The following is a 19,445-nucleotide window of genomic DNA, read 5'->3' as shown; positions in this document are numbered from 1 at the left end:
ACCGTGTTCATTCGAGTCTGTTGCGGAATCCCAGGCAGGCACCCTAAGTAGATGCCGTCTCTTCGTATCCCATATAACAAAAAAGTAAGCAGCTATGCAGGCTGCAACTCCGAGGAAAATTTCTAAAATCAAAACAGCGTGAAGTGCGCGTTTCACGCGCAAAGTAAATGAACACAAAATTTACATGCACAAGCGCATTCTCTTTCTATTCCTTTCTGTGTCCTGTTTTGTCGCGGTGTTGTTTGTATTTTGTATGTACTTGTAGCTTCTAGGCCCAATATCTCCAAAATACAAGTGTTGCGTGTGCTAGTGAGTGGAACCGTCACCATGCGCCAGCCACCCTACATGCAGCGTGCGTTGGTCCGCCTTCAGTTGAGCTGCAGTGGCTCATAGCGACAATGCCTCGTATACAGAGAGGACGGGGCTGTTGGGGTGAATACAAGAAAGGAAAAATCTTCCCACCATAGATGCTGTAGCTGTTTCATTCGCGGCAGATACCTGAACCCTTCTTTAGCTGAAAACGAGCCATCAATACTCTGTGTTCATTGTTGACCTGCTTCCTGAGAAGTGACCAAGCCCGCTGCCAGTTGCTCGACATTGCAAGTAGGATAACAGTGCAAAGAAAGAACGAAAGAAAGAAATAAACAATCAAGAACGAGACGAAGAATAACACAACACGCCTGCTCTGTCCATGTCGTTTGTGTTGGTGGTGAGTTCAACGCCACCAGTGGCATTTGCGGCCCGGGTTGACCTCCCTTGATTAAGGGGTACGCGGGTCGGGGCGCGAACTGCTGCACCAAGTGTTTGTGACGCGATGCTTGACCCTTCCGTGTGATGAACGAGCTGGCTGGCCCAACGTCGCGCCCTTTTCGCTTAACCTCGGTGATCTGATGGGAACCGGCTGGTTCAGCCAATATGCCTTCTACAGATAGCTGTAGTCGAGCGTTTCTCGTGGCCAACACTGCCAGAACTGTATAGTTTCTGCCTGTCCTTTAGAGCGAAGCACAGAACCACATGGAAACGTCGATGCTCCGCAATCTTCTGGGTTCATTGATTCGTTTCCGCCAGCGCGAGCGCACGTGCCGAGAAAGTTGTCGGGGGAAGCCCCTGCTGCTCCTCTCGCTTCCGTCATTTTTTGAACCGACGCGGACGCTAGCGCCCGTTGGGAGAGGCCGCGGGACCCATCGGGGCGTCGTTGACTGAACGAGTTGAATGCGGTGGAACCGGATCCCCCTCTCTCAAGTGCGCTCGCTTCTCTTGTGTATACGTTACTTGTTTCTGCGCTCTGGCGTCTCGATAAGGCGCGAAGGTCGCGCAGAAGCAGCCGTCTCGAGGGGTGGTGGTTAAGCGTCAGCCCCCTTGTGTTGATTATTTTCTCGTTACTCGGCCATTATCCACGCCATTCCCATGTCGGCCGTCTCCTCCTCTTCTCCTAGTATCTTACCCTTCCCTCATGATGCGCTATTCGCTTTGCGGGCGCTTGTAGTTTCTGCGTCGACGCTGCGTCGCTAGGGAGAACGGACCGACGACGACGCTTTCGAACGAAGCCGTTCTCCGGGGAGCGAACAGTCAAGGCAGCCGCTTGCAGGAAAGAGTCGTCTGAAAGAGAACCCTGCCCGGTAACTCCGGACATGGCTTTGACACGCCGAACGCTGGCTACGGCGTTTGTACTGCTGGTTGTCCTGGCCTCGATGGCAGTACAAAGGTAGGCTCTTGAAGTTCATTCCTTATCAGGGAGAATCGATGCGCGAAGGCCGGAGCGTAATGTCAAGGTTCCGTTAAAAGATAATGCTGCGGACATCAAACTCTCCGGTTTTATGGAGGACGAATTCTGATAGATACACATTTATGTGATTATTGTACCGCTTCCTTAGTGCAATGTTCTTGAGATAATTGAAGCAATTCAGTCAAAGTGGTGGTTTGTGGGAGTTGGTTATGCATTGCGAAGTGGTTTTTGCGCTAGAATGTTACGCACGCAAGAAAAAAGAAAAACTTATTGTTAAATTACATTTGGTTTGTACGTATGAAGAAGAAAATAAATAGGGTAACATTTGCAATATGCCTCAAATAGCTCTACTTACAAATAAGTTTCACAATTTCATGTCAGGGAAGTAGCTCTGGTCTGAAGTGTAATGTGTGTGATCCCCAATTAGTGCCCCGTAGTATCGTAACGTTCATCATTCCTATTTTGTCGAAGTGTATCTCTTGTACGCTCTTCACCTTGTGTCTGCTACTTCGTGAGTATCATTGTGCTTTCGTAGCATGCTTGCTCTTACTGACAATCTATGTACCACCAGCTAAATTCACTGTATATTAAGGCAAGTTCACGACACTGTAGCCGTGTTCTGAAATGTCCCGTACGTCAGGAGTTGGCCAAACTGACTTTGCATTACCATCCTAGTTTCGGATGCTGGTCAGTGTCATCTTGGACGGATCTTGTTCGTAAACAATGTCCGCATAAAAGTCCACTATGAGCTGTAATACGCAGGTTGTCTCATTTATTCGTTTGAAATCCTGGAGCTAACGCGCTAGTTAGCTATACGAGTGTATGTGCGGATATTTTAATGCGTTAAAGTACAGTTGTAACTTATAACCATGGTTTGGTCATATTTCGAAGACGCCTCCATTAAAAGCACATAAAGGAGGCAGTACAGCTGTGTACTGAAATGGTATACAGGCCCCACAGTAACAACACGCACATTACTAGCAGGAACAAAGTGAAATACCAAAGCTTGCCTGTTTTTGTCGGCACTTTGCATATGCCTATCGGGCTATAAAGGAATCCTGATACTTCACTGTACTTTCCCAATCAAGCGTAAGACATTTCGCAGCTCTCTTCTCGCATGATTTGACGAACCCACCTGCTTACACGAAGCATTGAACTGAACTCACCGCCAACGTTCTTTATTATTTATTCTTTATTCTTTATTCATACATTTCCCCGCTTAGCCCGAATGCGTTACATTAAGGGGGTTACAAGCTTGCAAAAAATACGTCTTCATTCTCACTGCACACTTGCTCAGACTTCAGTCGATTCCACTGAGCGATAGTCTTTACAAAAAACGTATTTGCGTACAGATTCGTCCTGGCCTGGTATTCCCTAATATTGTACTTGTGGTCAGTCCGTGAAAACCACATGAAAAGTTTGCTATGCTCAAGTGTGCTCGTGTCGAACAAACTCGTCCCTCAAATGACAAAGCTCAAGTAGTTGGTGAGGATTCCCGACTTCAAAAGCAGGCGTTAAGCCAAACGGACACATGACGAATGAAAAGGAATACACGCAACACATTTCGCCTCTCGTGTATAACGTATTATTTACGGCTGTTTGTTTAAGTCATTATGGCGTTCCGACGTGTTATATTGTGCAGTTGTGTGCTGATGTAATGGCTGCACCCACATTACTGCTTGATCTTACTTTTGGAGCATGCAGTATGTAGCAAATAAAATTAAAAGCCAGTACAGCATCCAAAGAGGCAAGTAGAGCGGGAAAAAAAACGCGCTGTGTTTGTTACCAAGGCGATGTGCATCGCACTCGGTGTACGACTTGAAGTTTGTCCGTGTTGAAGTCGCGCATAACGTCGGACCTTCGTTTTTGCTCTGGCTTCGCGTCCTCTGACATGTGCCTTTTCACCCTCGCACAAACGCGAAGCTGGGCGCAGAACTCTCAACGAGCTCCCAGCCCAGCGAGGCCTGCGCACGGTGGGGGTCCGGCAATCCAACACCCGGTCGCATTCGCCTTCTCGCGGTGGCTCGGGCCCTGCGGACGCCAGGACCGACCGTCGGAGGCGGCCCGACCGTCCGCGCACTCCGGCCGGTTCGCCCAACGCCACCTACGACTACTTCATTCTCAGTCAGCAGTGGAGCCCCGGAATATGTGCTGCTGAACCACAAGTATGCGCAATTTGAACTGATTTATTCATCACATTAGTACACGTATACAAAACCTGAATAAGTGGCAATTGATAGTGGGTTAAAAGTGGGGGCTGCGTTACGGCAGCTTGGCTAGGTCCACTGCTCCCTTTAAAAAAAGGACCAGAAGGCAACGATGCAGCAATGTCCACATAGCGCCTTCATCAAAATACATATTTCAAATACTCCGTCAAAGACAAAACAAAGTGCGTTCAACACAGCATTTGCAAAATGCCACTGCTTGACAAGATACGTATATTTTCATCCGTCTAAATCTGTTCTGTATGTTTGCGCGAGAATAGCAAATCAGTTGAAAACCGTAATTTCCAGGTCATTTCAGTGCGATCAAGATCGGCTCAATAAGCCTGACGTCAAGGCTAGTTGGCAGTCCTAATTCATCAAGCATTCTTCATAACAGTTGACAGAGGAGGATGTGCGTGTGCATGCGAAAATCGGAACTCGACATTGAAAATGAGAGCTCTACGAATGATAGTATCGGGCTTGCTTTTTTCTTTCTTTTTCTTCGTCTCTTTCTTTTTTTTTTTTTTTTTTTTTTTTTTTTTTTTTTTTTTGCTGATGCTCTGACAGATGCAGCTTATAAGAATGACGATATCTGTTTCTAGCACTCAGTTACGGATTATCAAACTTAGTGCTTCAATTTTTTAATTGACGAATCAATTTTTCTTAAAATTTTTGTGCGAAAGTTGAGGCACGCGAAGTCAAAATTTTGTTTCTAAAGTCGCTAGAATTCAACTTTCTCTTTTAATTCAGAGGAGGATTTAGCTTGAAAGCTATATCTAATTACATCGGTACAGACACATCGTTTTTTTTTTTTTTTAGTTGGTCCAGCAGCTGTCTCATAAAAACTTATATTCATTTTACATGTACTTGAAAAGGGAAGTCAGAGCTGACCCAGAGCTAAAGCTTGCTCTTGAAAGCTGCAGTAGAGCAGTGTTAATGCTGCTCAGTGACCTCTTCTTCTTCTGCCTCCCCCCCCCCCTCCCCCCCTTTTTCTCTGCCATAGATACACTGCTGTCGTGTATTTGGGCTCTCGGGAATGTGAGCAAACTCTGTTGTAAACGCAAATGTTCGTTGTAAATATACGTGTCAGTGTTCGCTGAGTTTCCCGAAATCACTTCTAGAGAAATTGACCCCCGCCCCACATTTTGACATCAGTTAAGCCCACAGCCGCAGGACCCTTTCCTTAGTTCCTTTCTTAGTTAAAAGTTATTCTTAAACGAGAACTTTGAATTGCATGCAGAATGCGTGTTTTCAGGAGACGTAACGAATCTTTTCAGTCGTTATACTCAAGAAAGCGCACGGGAGAATGGCCGCCGTAGTAGCTGAACTGGCAAAGCACGGCACACGTAGTATGTGGGTTCATCTCTCACGAGCGGCAAATAATCTTCTCGTCGACGTTCATTTCCCTTTACCCTGCTATTTCTAAATTTCAATCAGGCATGATAGTTCATTCCTCCTATCTCTCTCTCGATTCATAGTCTGTATGGTTGTGACCAACTAAAGATTAGGTCCCTCAGACTCTGCTCGCTTATGGTTAAAGAGCGTATTATATGTTTCGAATTTTTAAACCTTTAACCTAAATGTCTAGGTTATTTCGTACAGCGCTAGTCAGATGTTATCTTCATGGAAAGGCTTGAGCTCGTCTATCTTTGCGCATACAACTATTGCTTTTGCTCTGGGGAAATGTCGCCCAAGGTGCCAATGTTAGGACCTCATGAATGAAACGGTACTTTCAAAGCATTCGTTACTAATCGTGGATATCTTTCCGGCGTAATAGCACTCCGATCGGCTCGTGGCTTCACGACAATCAACTACTTCATCTAACATCGATAGCCACTATGTATCGCGCTAATCGGAACAAGCTTATCTCTAGCTGCTACATATCCACACAGAAGGTCTGTAAGAATTGCGAATGCCAAGGCCAGGCGAGTTTACTCGTCAACATTTCTTTTTTGTCAAAGATATCAGACAGCAATCAAAACAAGCTAAAATGCGATGGAGTAAGTCCGAGTTGTCACTGTATTGACAAAAATGCGCATTTGTTTCTTGCAGTGTGTCTCAACGAGCAAGAAAAACTACTGGACCATCCACGGCCTTTGGTGAGTGGAGCTCTTTGCGCGAGAGGCTGCGCAATCGTATTTTGCGCGTGTAGAGCCGCGGTCTCACTTGACGCCAATAAGACCCCGTGACTGCCACCCGGCTCTCCCACAATGAGTCGCGACAAGCAGTTGCGACAGCCAGGGACTTTCACGTCCTTTTGAAAGTGTTCCCACGGCTGTTCCAATGTGTCAGAGTTGTTGCGACCTCATGGATATTTTCTTAAGAGTGAAAGGAAAGTTACGGCATGCCCACGATGTTGTTGCAGATCATTGCACAAGGCTCAGAGTGCTATAGGGAAGGATGGCAATGAGGAACGGAGTGCGAATTCGCGCGATGGTGCCACGGGATGGGACCAGCGCGACAGGAAGGAAACGTGACAGAAAAGATATAAGCACGAGCTTTGAGAAGTCATTTTTGTTCCTTGTGTTGTGGTCTTTCCGTTTGAACATTCCGGAACTGCATGAGAGAGTTCGATGTCCCCGCTACCGCTCAAATGTTGATACAATACAGTACTGGGAAATGCTACAGATTACACATGTTAAGACAAATGTGTGGCGTAAATCGTACACATGTTAAGACAAATGTGTGGCGTAAATCGTAAGTTTATGTGCCTTTATACGCCTGCTTATTTGCGTAAGGTGACGAGATGATATCGGCATCAACAACGCGGCTACATCGTTGAGTTAATTCTGTGTAACAGGCGTAGCGTACGTAAAACCTAAAGGTCAGATACGGTATGCTTCCTTGCTGTTAAATGTTGACCATTCACTCATCCATTCATTCATTCATGTGCAGGCCTTCGGGTGACAACACTTCACCAAGCTTCTGCGTAGACGAGCAGTTCAACGGCCGTGTCCTGGACGTGAGTACGGTCGAAATCTTGGAAGCATCACGCTCGCTCTTTTAGTTTTATTTGCTGAGCAAAACAAAACGGGACATGTGTACAAACTTCGATGGTTCTAAAATTTGCAGCACAACATTTTCGCCAAATGGCGGAGTCTACGGTAATGTGTGTTTTAGAAACTTTCTTTCAAGAACAGTGGTAGGAGGGGGTAAGACGAAAGTGGGAGCCTTTGCCTTGCTTCAGAACATTCAGCAGAAGTTCCATACATATCGTCTCTTTTCTATAATTTCTTTGCAGCCGATCAAGAGAGACCTCAACAAGTACTGGCCTTCGCTGACAAGCGCCGAAGCAAGATACTTCACTTTTTGGTGAGTCAGCTGGCCACCTTGTCCTCGTTCTACTGCGAAGGTGTACTGTTGCTTTGGGTCACCTTTCGGTAGCGTTCAAGAGACAAAACTGCAATGACCCGTATGGCATATTCTGAAAGTCGTTTAACAATGCTCCGACCACGGTACGAAGTCGTGCCCGACAGCTTTAAAGCTCTATTACGAGAATAATCGGGTGTGTTGCAGGGATAAACTGGCTTGATTATCGCTACTTGAGTCCCTTCCTTTTCGCACTGAAGTTAAGTTATCGGTTCGCATTATATTTGTAGGACGGCGGAGTGCTCTGAAGTAAGTCGATGCCATTGCAAACCGTCATCCACCTTATTTGTGCTTTGATATTCGAACGAAGCTTTTCGACTTGATTCGGATAGCGTCATTGAAGCAAATTGCGTGTGAGCAGGCACATGTTAGAGTGAACATTAAGTCGAGATAGGCATTAGTGTGTTCAGTCAGAATGTGCTAAAGGTGTTCACGTGTCCCACGATAAACAAAAGAAACCACGCATACTTTCACTTGAGCTACGTCGGTGCATACCACCTTTAAGCCAGCAGATAAGTAAAACATAGTCAGCCAACGAAATAAGGTCCCTTCGCACTTTGGCTGATGCCGTCATTGCAAGATGTCTATACTGTGACACGTATACGTCATACTGGACGCTACGCACATCCATAACTCCTTGCTGCTGAGAATACAAAACGTTCTTTTTTATTTTCCAGGCGCCACCAGTGGCAGAAGCACGGCACCTGTGCCGGAGACGTTCCAGCGCTCAACGGCCTCTTCAACTTCTTCAACTCCACCCTCGCTGTGTACAAAAAGTACAACATATTTGAGTGAGTTGACGCAGCAGCGGGAGCTGAGCCGCCTTTCTCGTCGGTCCATCTCTTCTGCTGTACTTCGAGCCCCACTCATCTCTTGTTTCAGTCAGATTCTGTTCATTCGTTGCCATTTCGTTAACGCTTCTTCCCTACGATGATTTAGTTTCGTAATTTCATCGTCATCTGCTTTTGGTTGTCAACTTTCGTCTACCTTTTTAGCGTATCTCTTTCTTCTTTCTTTCGTTTTTTTTTCTGTTTAGTTCTGTTACTGAAGAAAACCTGCTTGTGTTTACCTCGCTGGCCGACGCCGCACCTGAATTATTTGCACTGATATTCCGCTGTCACTGCAGCTACTAAATGACGTTCAAATAGGCAGAAAGCTTATTGCTCTGAGCGTCTTCTCATCAAATTCATCATTAGGGGATTTCATGAGAAACAGTGAAAATAATTGTTTACAGGCAGCTCTTTTGTTGTGCGATGTGTGGATGAACTTTTAAAGCCTGACTTTCACAATTCCTTTTGGTGAGCTGTTTTCCTTGGCAATTTGTATGCACCACCATGTCAAGGTTTAGACCCATGCGAAGAAACGCTACTATTGGCACACTACCACTGAGAGCCGTGTATATTACTCAGCTAACTTACTTTCAGCCTCACTTTCCTCCGTGACCTTTCGCTAATTTGCCCCTCTCTTTCTTGCGCAGGTTTCTGTCGAACAGCCTTATTAGGCCCAGTGTCGTCAGAACGTACTCGGTGAGTGCAAGCAACTGCATTTATGCGTACTACAATAATCTTGCTTTAGGAATGTAAGAGAAGTAAAGTGACAGTGTTATCCTGATCATGCATTGTCCGGCAACATGCAAAGGTTGCACTGAACAACTAAGCTAGCTACTCTTCACCGAGCATGTCGTCTTGAAAAAGACAAGTCCACTTGTCGAAACGTTGGCTCCTGCTTCCACCTTGTTCTCGCTTTGCTCATCGTCTTCACCGAAGGGTATCTCATGTAACAATTTTCAGTCTAAATACCCAATACCCAGTGGAAAATGGCTTTGCCGGCAGAACCATTTGCCTGTTAGCGCAAAATATTACCTCAACGATAACACATTGAAGTGCATTTTGTATGACACTATTATTGGATGCACACTGTTCCGTTCAGAGCAAATAAGTGTACTGACATGGCCTGTAGCGATGCCGGTGTAAAAGTGCTGCATATGCATATATATATATATATATATATATATATATATATATATATATATATATATATATATATATATATATATTCGGTCTGCGTGTCAGGCATTTTGCACACGTAGGAGAGACGATGACATCGCTGCTTCCGCTGAAATACATTGTTCTGGTCTGGCATTGCCGCAGACGACGTTTATGTCCGCTTGGACTTACCAAAACATCTATGTCCGGCATCAGCACGACATTGAACAAAATGCACCACGAAATATCACTTTTTCTCGGCTCTTGAGTACGAGCTAGCTTTATCCTAGAGGGGAACTTACACCGTATTTCCTTCTTAACGCGGAATTACGTGCGCTGTGTGTATCAGACGAAGATAAGTCGGGAAACGTGGTTGGCCACTCATCTGGAAGATAATTAACAGGGTGTGAACACCGATCACGAAGCGAACCTAAACCTACCTTGTGAGACCTGTTTTTTTTTAACCACGGGGTAGGTTTAATATAGTAAACTCCCGTATTTCGGTCTGCTAAAGCGATATATGGCTGTCTTGCTTGCTCCTTGCAACTAACACTGTTAGGCGGGCTAGTTGGTCGTTAGAATTGTGAAACATGTAACCTGAGCAAAACCGAATGGGACATAAAAACAGGCACAAGCAGGAAATGCTGGCTAATCCACTTCAGGTTCGTGCTTTGCCTATTAGAAAAGACTATACTGAAATGGATTGCAGAAATCGTTACCGTGTAAGTGCTTCCATAATACAAAGGAAGTTCAAAGAGGGAGAGGGATTATCGAAAGGAGAAGGTTCGGCTTAATTGAACTTAAAGGGGCACTAAAGAAAAATAAGAAGTTTATATAAATTGAGGGATTAGGTTTTCTGTATTATCGAATTCGTCATTCGTAGCGAGAACGTAGATTTTGTAAGCGAAAAAAATTACGAAAATTATAAATTGGAGCGGCGCCGTGCACCTATTTCGGGTCCTCTCATGTGGCGTCAGCACTGACCAATTCAAAAAGAAGGCAGAGAGAGATTTCACGGGGGGATTACTTCAGCTCATCCGTTTTGCACGGGCCATTCAAATTGAGAAGCAAAAGCGAAACCTTCGTTGACAATTTTCTGCGCAATGCATATTGGCACTTAGAAAACGATGCTATAGACTTCTACGCGAATATTCTATCGATATAACTCGACTTTATATTTTCCTTTAACGTCCCTTTAAGCTTTGTCAAAAGGACCTCCGCGTTTCGTACGGTTGATTTTTGCAAGCCGTTCATCGGGAAATACGATTTTCTATCCGCGTTCCTAGCAGGTGAAAATAATTAAATTCAACAAGCATGACGAGGCAGGACACACCATGTTGAAAGCTCGTAAATTAGCGCATGTCCGCTTCGAATCGACAACCAGCTGCGAGGATCGTCACACTTTCATCCAAGATAAATGGAAGTCCATACGAAGTCTTGCTACGACTCTGGAAAATCTATCGAAATTGGGGAGCTCTCGCGAGTTCTGGGCCCGTTGGCAACCGTTAGGTTCGCGCGGTGTGAAGTTTAGTTAACGCGGGCGAAATTTAAGAGAGTTACTCATGCATGAAGCTTCCGTACGTGGATGCCGCACTTCAGAAAGCACGTGACCTCAGTGCCACTTACTAAAAGTGCTTCGCGATGACAGTCGGACATTGCATAGACTTCCGTAGCCTTGCGGCGACGTGGCCTTCAAGATCGGTTTCTTGTATCAAATGGTGTGCTAGTTTAAGGTTTGGTCTAACACATGAGGTGTCAACTTGGTTTAGTTTTAGAAGACTTGTTCACTGAACAAAACCAGTCACCGCTGCTATCGACACTCTTATGTTCACGCAGTGTCATTAGTAACCATCTCTGTAAATCGCTTGCAGGCCTCGGAAATCCGTAACGCGCTCTCGGACGACATTCGAGAGAAGGTCAACATCGTCTGCAGCCAAAGAGTTCCGGTGAGTTTTACCTTAAGCTTATTTGACAGCTGTGTAAAAGTCTAATATCCCTATCACGAAGGTCACTCCAAGGTCTACGAAATTGTGAAATCATTGAACATTGCTGCTGTCGCTTAAGACGGAAGCAGCATTGAAGGTAAAGCGAGAGTCTACGAAAAGCTGTAATTCCTAAATATCCCATACATGCGAAAAGCTCTGGCTTCGGACAGGTGGCCTGGATCTGCCGTCGTAGAATAAGTATTAGCACTGCACTCACGTTGACTACGCAACATTGACAACGCAACATGATGCAAGCCTACGAAGCTTCGAGCTAAAGTTCACCCGAAGTTATTCCGGGACTCAACATATCTTAGTGAAGAATCCCGGAACTCCACAACGCGTTGGGATGTCTATTGAAGTTCCTCTCGGAAAGAGGCCTTGCGATGCAGCTCCAACATTCATACTATTTAGAACATGCGAAGAGAAAGTACCACTTGCAATTAGAAACATTTAATGCTTTTTTCTGGCATGTTATTTTGACACAAAGGGAAGAGTGGTGCGCAGACGGTTTTACTGCGTCATTTATTTACTTCCACAGTTTCTTGTAAACTTCTTCCCTTGTTTAGTACATTTCTGCTCGCAACGCTTCCAATTGAGCTATTGCGATAACATGTATACACATCAACTTGATAAACTTGATGCACATCACGAGTATTGTTTTTATTTCTCAGGCTGTATATTTTTATTACGTTGCACTGCACTGTACTGTACAGTTGCTAATGGCAACTTTATACGCTCAGTGTCAATGAATAGACTTGCGTGTTGCATGCGCGAATTTGCTTTCGCAGTGTAGAAGATGCAAACGTCACAGATACATAAGGAGAAATGTAAGTACACCTGGACACGATGCGTTTCTGTCCACCTTTTTCCTGTCTTCACGCAAGCGTTTTAGCGCAATGGGATGAATTATGAGTTCTAAGTTCACAAAATGCCACCTGCGTGCCCAAATTTGTCTTTTCCAGCGCATAAGAAGCTTCAAAACATATAGCGCTCAAAAGCAATCGCTAAGTACAAAAGCTAACGGTTTTGGTCGATTCAAGTTGCTTCGACCAGGAAAGTAGGGAAATTGTTAAGAGAATTGAATTAGCAGACAGTCTAGCAGCCCAGTTGCCAAGGAAAGCAGGGTGAAATCATGATGCTTATCGAATTGTTAGAAGGGCAATAAGTATAAGTAATAAGTATAAGTATAAGTAATAAGGGCAATAAGGATCTGCATAATTGATGTATGTTCATGCTTATGCGCCTAAGTGGGTTACTTTAAATAACAGAGGGACTGACGGACCCACGTGATTTCTACTCTGTGGTCCTGTGTGTACTTCAGTCTCTTTGTTCACCGGTATAACACACTTAGCGGACACGTATGAAAGGCAAATGCATACTTTTTCTTACAATGGAGAAAAGTGCAAGTTCAACACGCAGCCGTTAGCTACCGAAGCTGCATCTTCAAATAGCCGGTTGCGTGTGCGGTTGTACATTATGAACGCGAACAGCGCAACTATGAATGGATTTGCTGGACGCGAATCCTAGCGTGACATGAAATATAAAGCCGGTGCGTCATGTAAGGACAGAACGAGGAGGGTGCCATGAGGTGGCCCATCACGCGATCATTTAATGGTATTTCGTGACACGGTGATAATGCCATGGCTATCATGACGCCGAATGGAACAAACCAGGACGTCTCGGCTGGGGTCGAGCCTTCATCTGTTGATGAAGGCCTGATTCCGGCCGAAACGTCCGTAAAGTCCCGTTATATGTTTTGCCTACGTGCTTCTGTTTTTTTTTAAACTATGTCTGTGCCGGCTCATGTGAATCTTTGCATGGCTGAAATATACAAACTACATAAAAAATTGTATATTACACCTTGTAGCCGGCGCCTAACGCGTTCATCACATTCATTCAGGTTAGACGAGTATCCACACCATACCACTTTATTTAAGCAGTCGTTTTTACCCCGAACCATTCATGATTGGAATTCTCTGCCTGAAAACGTTCTTCAAAGCTCAATTTTATCGTCATTTGTGCGCGCTCTCGTTAATCTATGACCCAAAACGTTTCGCACGATCTCTATCCTATTCCATATACAATGTGATATAAATCAAATCATGTTAAGGGCACCCTTATTTTTGTGTGTATAAGCCATTGTGTAAACATGTGCTGTATTGCAGAATTCCTCGATATCTTTCTTGCTTTCTTTTTTTTTTCCTTTTTTCAATGTTGTTTCTTTTTTGCATTTTAACGAGATGACGCTTTGCTTGTTTCCGCGTTTCTTTATTGTGGCATACTTTTTTGCGTTTCACATGTTATTAGCTTGTTAAACCTTTTATGTACATCCCACTCCTGCCTAGCGCCTGTAAAACAGGCGGGCAGTACGAAATATATATATTGGCACTGACGGAGATCGCTGCAGACCACCGTGAGTTGCACTTCGCTCCTCAAAGAGACAGGACGTGTGTCGAGTGAGCTCCTGATGAACACTTCTCACTGTGGTGAATACAGTTTTAATCATCGATCCGGGACTTCAATGAAGTGCGACGTAATGCTCACGCATTTCTCTCGCATTTACGCTAAATCGCCCGTGATCTTTTTTTTTTTTTTTCAGAATCGGGACGCGCCCGTTCTGACCGAGATTCGCTTCTGCCTCGACAAGAACCTGGAGACGGTCAACTGCCAAGGAAGGAACGGCGGCTGCGGACGTCGTAACTACTACCTGCCGGCGCGACCGTAGCAGCCTTTTCATTATCATGGGCGAAGACCAAAGACAAACGCCAAGAGACCAAAACGGACCGCTATATCCTGGGAGAAGCCGACGCCTGCTCTAAAGAACTATTCTGGATGTCAAGGAGATGGAGTGGTGCTCAAGGCGGCTACCAGAAGAAAGAGTTTCAGCAGAAACAGGCAGTAGGCTTCGAAATTTGCGCCAGCTGATGAACTTAAGCAAGGAATCATAATCACTCTCTTGCGTCGTTTAGAACAACATCGATTATAATGATTGAATCGTAGACAAGATCATTCAGTATGAGCAGCGATGGAGTCATGGGAGTCTGTTTTCATATATGTATTTTCATCTCGCAGCCCCGTTTACCTTCCTCCATTGCCATTCTACCTCTTGCTGTTCAATAAACCCCGCTCCTACAATTTCTTGGGTTCTGATAAGTATAATGCAGGCCTTAGATAACGCACTACCTCTGTTTTTGCCGCGCAGCAAACTTGTACGGCTGCCTGAAAGCATGCAGTACGATTATTTCTGTGTTGTGTTTCGTCTTGTATTTCGTCTTGGGCTTTAGTTTCTGCCTCCGCCGCCAGGCGTACGGCAACATTTATGGTCGGAAACATGTTACCAGCGCGAATTGAATGAGATAAAATGATGTGTATTGTACAAGACAGGCGGCTAGAGCATTTACGTCGGGCAGCGCTCTGAACCGTTACTTCAGCGTCGTCTTGTGTGAAACGCTGACGATGCTGCTGCTGTTGGTGGTGTTCGTCGTCTTCAACTGAAGACGACGAACACCACCAACCCCCGGGACCCCCGGGAGAAAAAATAGCCACCCTGGCGTCTCAAGCAGTAGTTACAACTAGTGGCTCACGGCTAATGCTTCAAGCGATCTACATGCAACAATGCCACGTCCACGACGACAGAGGTCAGAGGGGGCCTCTGGTTCGAAGAGATAATTCACCGATGCCGTGCGCTGGACAATGCGATAAGGTACATCGAAGTGGGGAAGGAATTTGGAATAGAGGCCAGGAGGATTGGATGCTACTGACAGATAAGGATTAGGTACAGACGCCACGGATAGCATTAATTAAAATTAAATTATGGGGTTTTACGTGCCAAAACCAGTTCTGATTATGAGGCACGCCGTAGTGGGGGACTCCGGAAATTTGGACCACCTGGGGTTCTTTAACGTGCACCTAAATCTAAGTACACGGGTGTTTTCGCATTTCGCCCCCATCGAAATGCGGCCGCCGTGGCCGGGATTCGATCCCGCGACCTCGTGCTCAGCAGCCCAACACCATAGCCACTGAGCAACCACGGCGGGTGGATAGCATTAATTAACCATTGTCATGCGTTTTCTTCGCGCCATAGGTGAGTGTATGCTGTAACCAGTTCCATCTTGAATGGGTCATGCCATGGTCGTCTAGCTATTCGCGATTTATTATTGTAAGTCAGAGTAGAAGGGCCAACATAGTTATACATACAAAAAAACTGGGTACTAACGTAAATTTTAACCCAAAATTTCAATTTTAAATTGCTGCCTCAAGGCCCCTCGCACCGAGAGCGGCCGCCATTTTGGCATGAATTGTGTTGCTTCAGGAAGTGGGACCACCGCTGTGTCATCTGCTACGAAACATTCAGAAATTACGTTCGCGCCGTTTCCACAGAGTGCGTGCCACGAGAGTTTCTTTCTCGTATTTGCCCGAGGTAGAAAGTCTCCAGAGAGAGGTCTGGGGACATCTGCTGGAAACTTCTGCGAGATCTGGGGACTTTTTGCTGTGGACCCTTGCTTATAATTTGCGTTTGTTTCGCTACTACGGAGGGACGGCGCGCTTTGCTCCTTGTAACCGCCGCATCAGTCCAAACGGGATCACAGCAGCCGGTACAAAGTTCGTAATGGCGAAGATGTCCTGCCCAACTATTTATGTTTTAAAGGGTATAGCTTTAAATGGATATTTTACAATAAAACAAATTCACAGTAACAACGTAGCATTCTTCATTGGCTTGCGGCCACTAAAGCGGTATCTACCTAAGCTTACCACCCCCACCCCCTCTCCCACCCCACGCTTTGCGACTGGTCGTTCCGCTCCTCTTGGCAGGAACCCTCGGTGTCAGGCCTGGTGGTGAAGCATAGGAAAAAAGAACATCGACTGCACGGGATGAAGGAGGAAATGTTAAAATAGTGCAGAAATACGTTAAAAAAGAAAGCTGTTGCACAGGCAATCTCAACCGGAAACTTCGTAGTCAAGAACGCAATGCTTTAGGGCAAAGCCACGAAACGCGAACCGGAGAGACATTATTCCAAAGTTTATCCGCTGCTCCGTAGTGCAGCTTCCCTAGGGTCAAACAGAGCCGCAGCGTCGGGTATATGTGTTACTGCATTTTTACCATTTATCTGCGTTTGATGTCCTTATTATCCATGCATCTTGCACGTGACCAACCAGACGAGGTTTCGTTTAATCAAACCCATGACCTATACGCCGACCAAACTTTAGGACCTACGGTGCCTGCCTCGATGAACAGGCCTGAAGCCCGATGAACAGGACAGCTACAACCGTAGAATGGCATAAGTTAGCAAAAACGTTTCGGCATTTGCTTTTTACTATGCCGTGCTGCTCACTCCTCTATTATCGTGTACTGATAAAAGCTGTCACATTCCGCGCAAATCCCACATGCCTTCTCTCCTTCACCTGACCACCGTGATCACCGTGAAAACATGCTGCTCGCCTGCCGATGACAGTTCCTACGCGCGCGTGTGTGGCCCATGGCAACAAGGTGCGAAAACCTGATACGCATAGCGCAGAAAAAGTGGCAGATTGTAAACTGCCTGATGACAGCAGCGTAAACGAGTGAAAATGCAAAATAAGCTAGTTAACCTGGTCACGTGATCTTTCGTATTGAGGTCAATCTTTTCCCTATCGGGTAAAATCTTCCGTGCCCGTAATCTGCCTGTTCAAAAAGGTTGACTGCTTCGTCACCTAATTCGACGGTCGACGGACACGAGCGCCATGTATACACGCTGCACCACGTGAAAACGTTGCTTGCTTGTTACAAAGACGATGGTTTAGCGTATGTCCCCCTTCAGCACACGCTGTTTTTCTTTGCTGCCGTCCCGCTAGGTCCCGCTAGGTTTGGTACGTTCAAATGCAGCGGTAACTGCGCATGTCGATTCGTGTCTTTGTGAACGCGGAGCGCCGGAAGCATGGGCACAAATGTAGTGATCGATATCTGATATGAAAGCGGCGAGCTCGAGCATTTTCAGAGTGCGTCTCTGTACGATTGTGTTGACGGAGAGCACCTGTCCTGCCTTTGGGTGCACGGCTGCCCGGCATGAACACCACGGACCTCCTTTGCCCATGAGCCGTGGCGCAGCGGTCTTCTTTCACGGAGCTACAGCTCTACGCGGAGGACAACGGTATCGGCTATTTCCGGAACTATGAAGCGCTGCGCGAATGTTGCTTCCGTACGTGTTTTTCTACTGGAAGTAGATTGTCTTCTAGATGCAGTGAATCCACCGCGTTAGAGTGTAGTCTGCTCGGGCGAGCGTTTGCTTACCTTCTTCAGCGTGTTTGGGGTATATATAGATAAAGCTACACGTGTTGTAGGACGCCTTCCTTGTGAATGTAGACACTTGGCAAGTTCAATATTTTACGGAGTGCACGGGTTTTATTACATTTTGCTATCTGTATTTCTCGTCGAAAGATACGGGGCTCGCTGCCTGTACCAACCGGAATCTTCAGAGCGAAACAGCGCTAGAAAAACATGGACGAGAGAAGAACCCAAAGACGAGCGCTATCATGTTTTTTCTGGCGCTGTTTCATTATGAAGGCGTCGTACCAACAGCTCGCGCCCAGACCCTATTAAGAAACGAACTGGAAGGCGAGAACCTTCATGTCGTATCGGGCTCCCTTCGGGCTGAAAACATCCTCAATCTGGAGCAATTACCTGATGACAGATGACGTCCCGAAGCGATTCATGCAACTTGTGGGGTTTAACGTGTCCTGAAACATAACAGTGGCTATGAACGGTACATTGGTATGAGCAGTGGCATTGCACGGTACATGAGAGTTCTTCCATTCGCGTCGGCCGGAATCAGATTCGCGACCTCGTGCCCACAGCGTAATGCCATAGCCACTGAGCTGATATATGGTGGGCTTAAAAAGCAACCCGTCGACTACGTGTGTTAGATACGCCATGTATCCGCCATAGTTTGCCGCCATGTTGTGAAAGATGCCAGCCAGATGTGCTTCTGCGTACTTTGCGCGTTCCAGGTGGCAAATTTTGTGCACTCAACTATCCCGTCCGTTACATCGTTGCTTTGTGTGCATCATGCGAGCTTTTCATGAGCCGTAAAAATGCCGCAGCTTTAGTCTTCGTGTTTCTTTAAGAACGAGCTCAGAGACCAGGGGCACAATTAAGCTTGTTTTCTTGGTGCGTTTCACTAAATCTGTCATGCTCGTTGCAATATGTGTAGTAAACAGGCGGATTTCGCTTTTCAGGTGAGTGAACCTGGTGTGCCAGGAAGCATATCATATCGCATGTGGCTATTTCACACTGGCAGTTGGGTTGATATATAATCGGAGCTTCGCCGATTATGGCCTTCTGCTGCCTTGTTCGACCGTTTGCGTTTTGACGTGCAGGATTAGTAGACGGTGTACACGCGCTCTGTCATAGATACCCGTCGGGTGTTTCGTAGACGGTCTCACGAGCTTCGAGTATATCGGCCGGTGCTTTCTGCGACGTGGCAAGATCGCGATTTTGCTTACGTTCGTGTGGGAATTCCGCTTAAATTTTGCAGGCAATCAGTTAGCCTAATTCCAGCGGTTAAGCTTTGCGCTTTGCGAGCACGTTCTATGCGCTCAGGCTGCGATTGCACTATGCAAGCGTTATGGTTATAGTGTCAGTGACGTGGTCTCTGAGGCTGCACCATCTCGGAGATCACAGTTAATGAATCTGCTCAGTAGTGATGCTATCTACGAGGAGCTACGACCAGACGACGGCAGCCCGGAGAATGACTTCCGGTCACGGCGCTTTCGAGTGAAACCTCGGACAGTCCCCCCCGACTGCTGGATCACGTGACTGTGACGTGCCCTTCTGTCAGGGCTAGTCCAACCGGAAGCCGCGGATGGGTTGCGGGTAGTCCGGGACTGCATAATCGAAGAAGCCCACTGAGTAACACAGAAGTAATAGGGGGTGTCCAAAAGCATGTCGTCTAAGACGTGTTACCGGCTTCGCAATCGCTTCCGGCGCATGCAGTTATCAAAAGCATGGCCTTCGAGATTAGCTTTAGTTACCCGGAGAGAGCCGCCGCTGCAGCGTGGACTTGGACACAGCTCCTAGCGACAACTTTGCTAGTTCAAAGAAAATTGGAGGACGGAAACCTTATGACCAAGGAATAGTGTATTTCTTTTACATATGGCAAACATGGCAATATAAAAAAGATCGATCGCCGGCACCCACTGC

At 46.1% G+C, this 19,445-nt stretch overlaps 1 protein-coding gene across 1 annotated transcript; it reads left to right on the top strand.

Moving 5' to 3' along the window:
* Positions 1–327: 327 nt before the first annotated feature.
* On the top strand, positions 328–14,404 carry LOC119458742 (ribonuclease Oy). The gene is made up of 9 exons (XM_037720606.2): positions 328–352; positions 3,650–3,891; positions 5,983–6,029; positions 6,826–6,892; positions 7,172–7,242; positions 7,977–8,090; positions 8,777–8,825; positions 11,156–11,230; positions 13,869–14,404. Exons 1-9 carry the CDS (start codon positions 328–330, stop codon positions 13,992–13,994), a joined length of 816 nt encoding a protein of 271 aa, XP_037576534.1. The 3' UTR covers positions 13,995–14,404.
* Positions 14,405–19,445: the final 5,041 nt, after the last annotated feature.

The sequence above is a fragment of the Dermacentor silvarum genome, chromosome 7 (assembly GCF_013339745.2).
Source record: "Dermacentor silvarum isolate Dsil-2018 chromosome 7, BIME_Dsil_1.4, whole genome shotgun sequence".
NCBI lineage: Eukaryota > Metazoa > Arthropoda > Arachnida > Ixodida > Ixodidae > Dermacentor > Dermacentor silvarum.
This window is presented reverse-complemented; position numbering and strand designations above follow the sequence as displayed.

Coding starts and splice junctions, on each gene's coding strand:
- LOC119458742 (XM_037720606.2), top strand. CDS start 328: ATGCGCCAGCCACCCTACATGCAGC. Junction 6,893..7,171: donor TCAACGGCCGTGTCCTGGAC/GTGAGTACGGTC, acceptor ATTTCTTTGCAG/CCGATCAAGAGAGACCTCAA. Junction 8,091..8,776: donor AAAAAGTACAACATATTTGA/GTGAGTTGACGC, acceptor TTTCTTGCGCAG/GTTTCTGTCGAACAGCCTTA.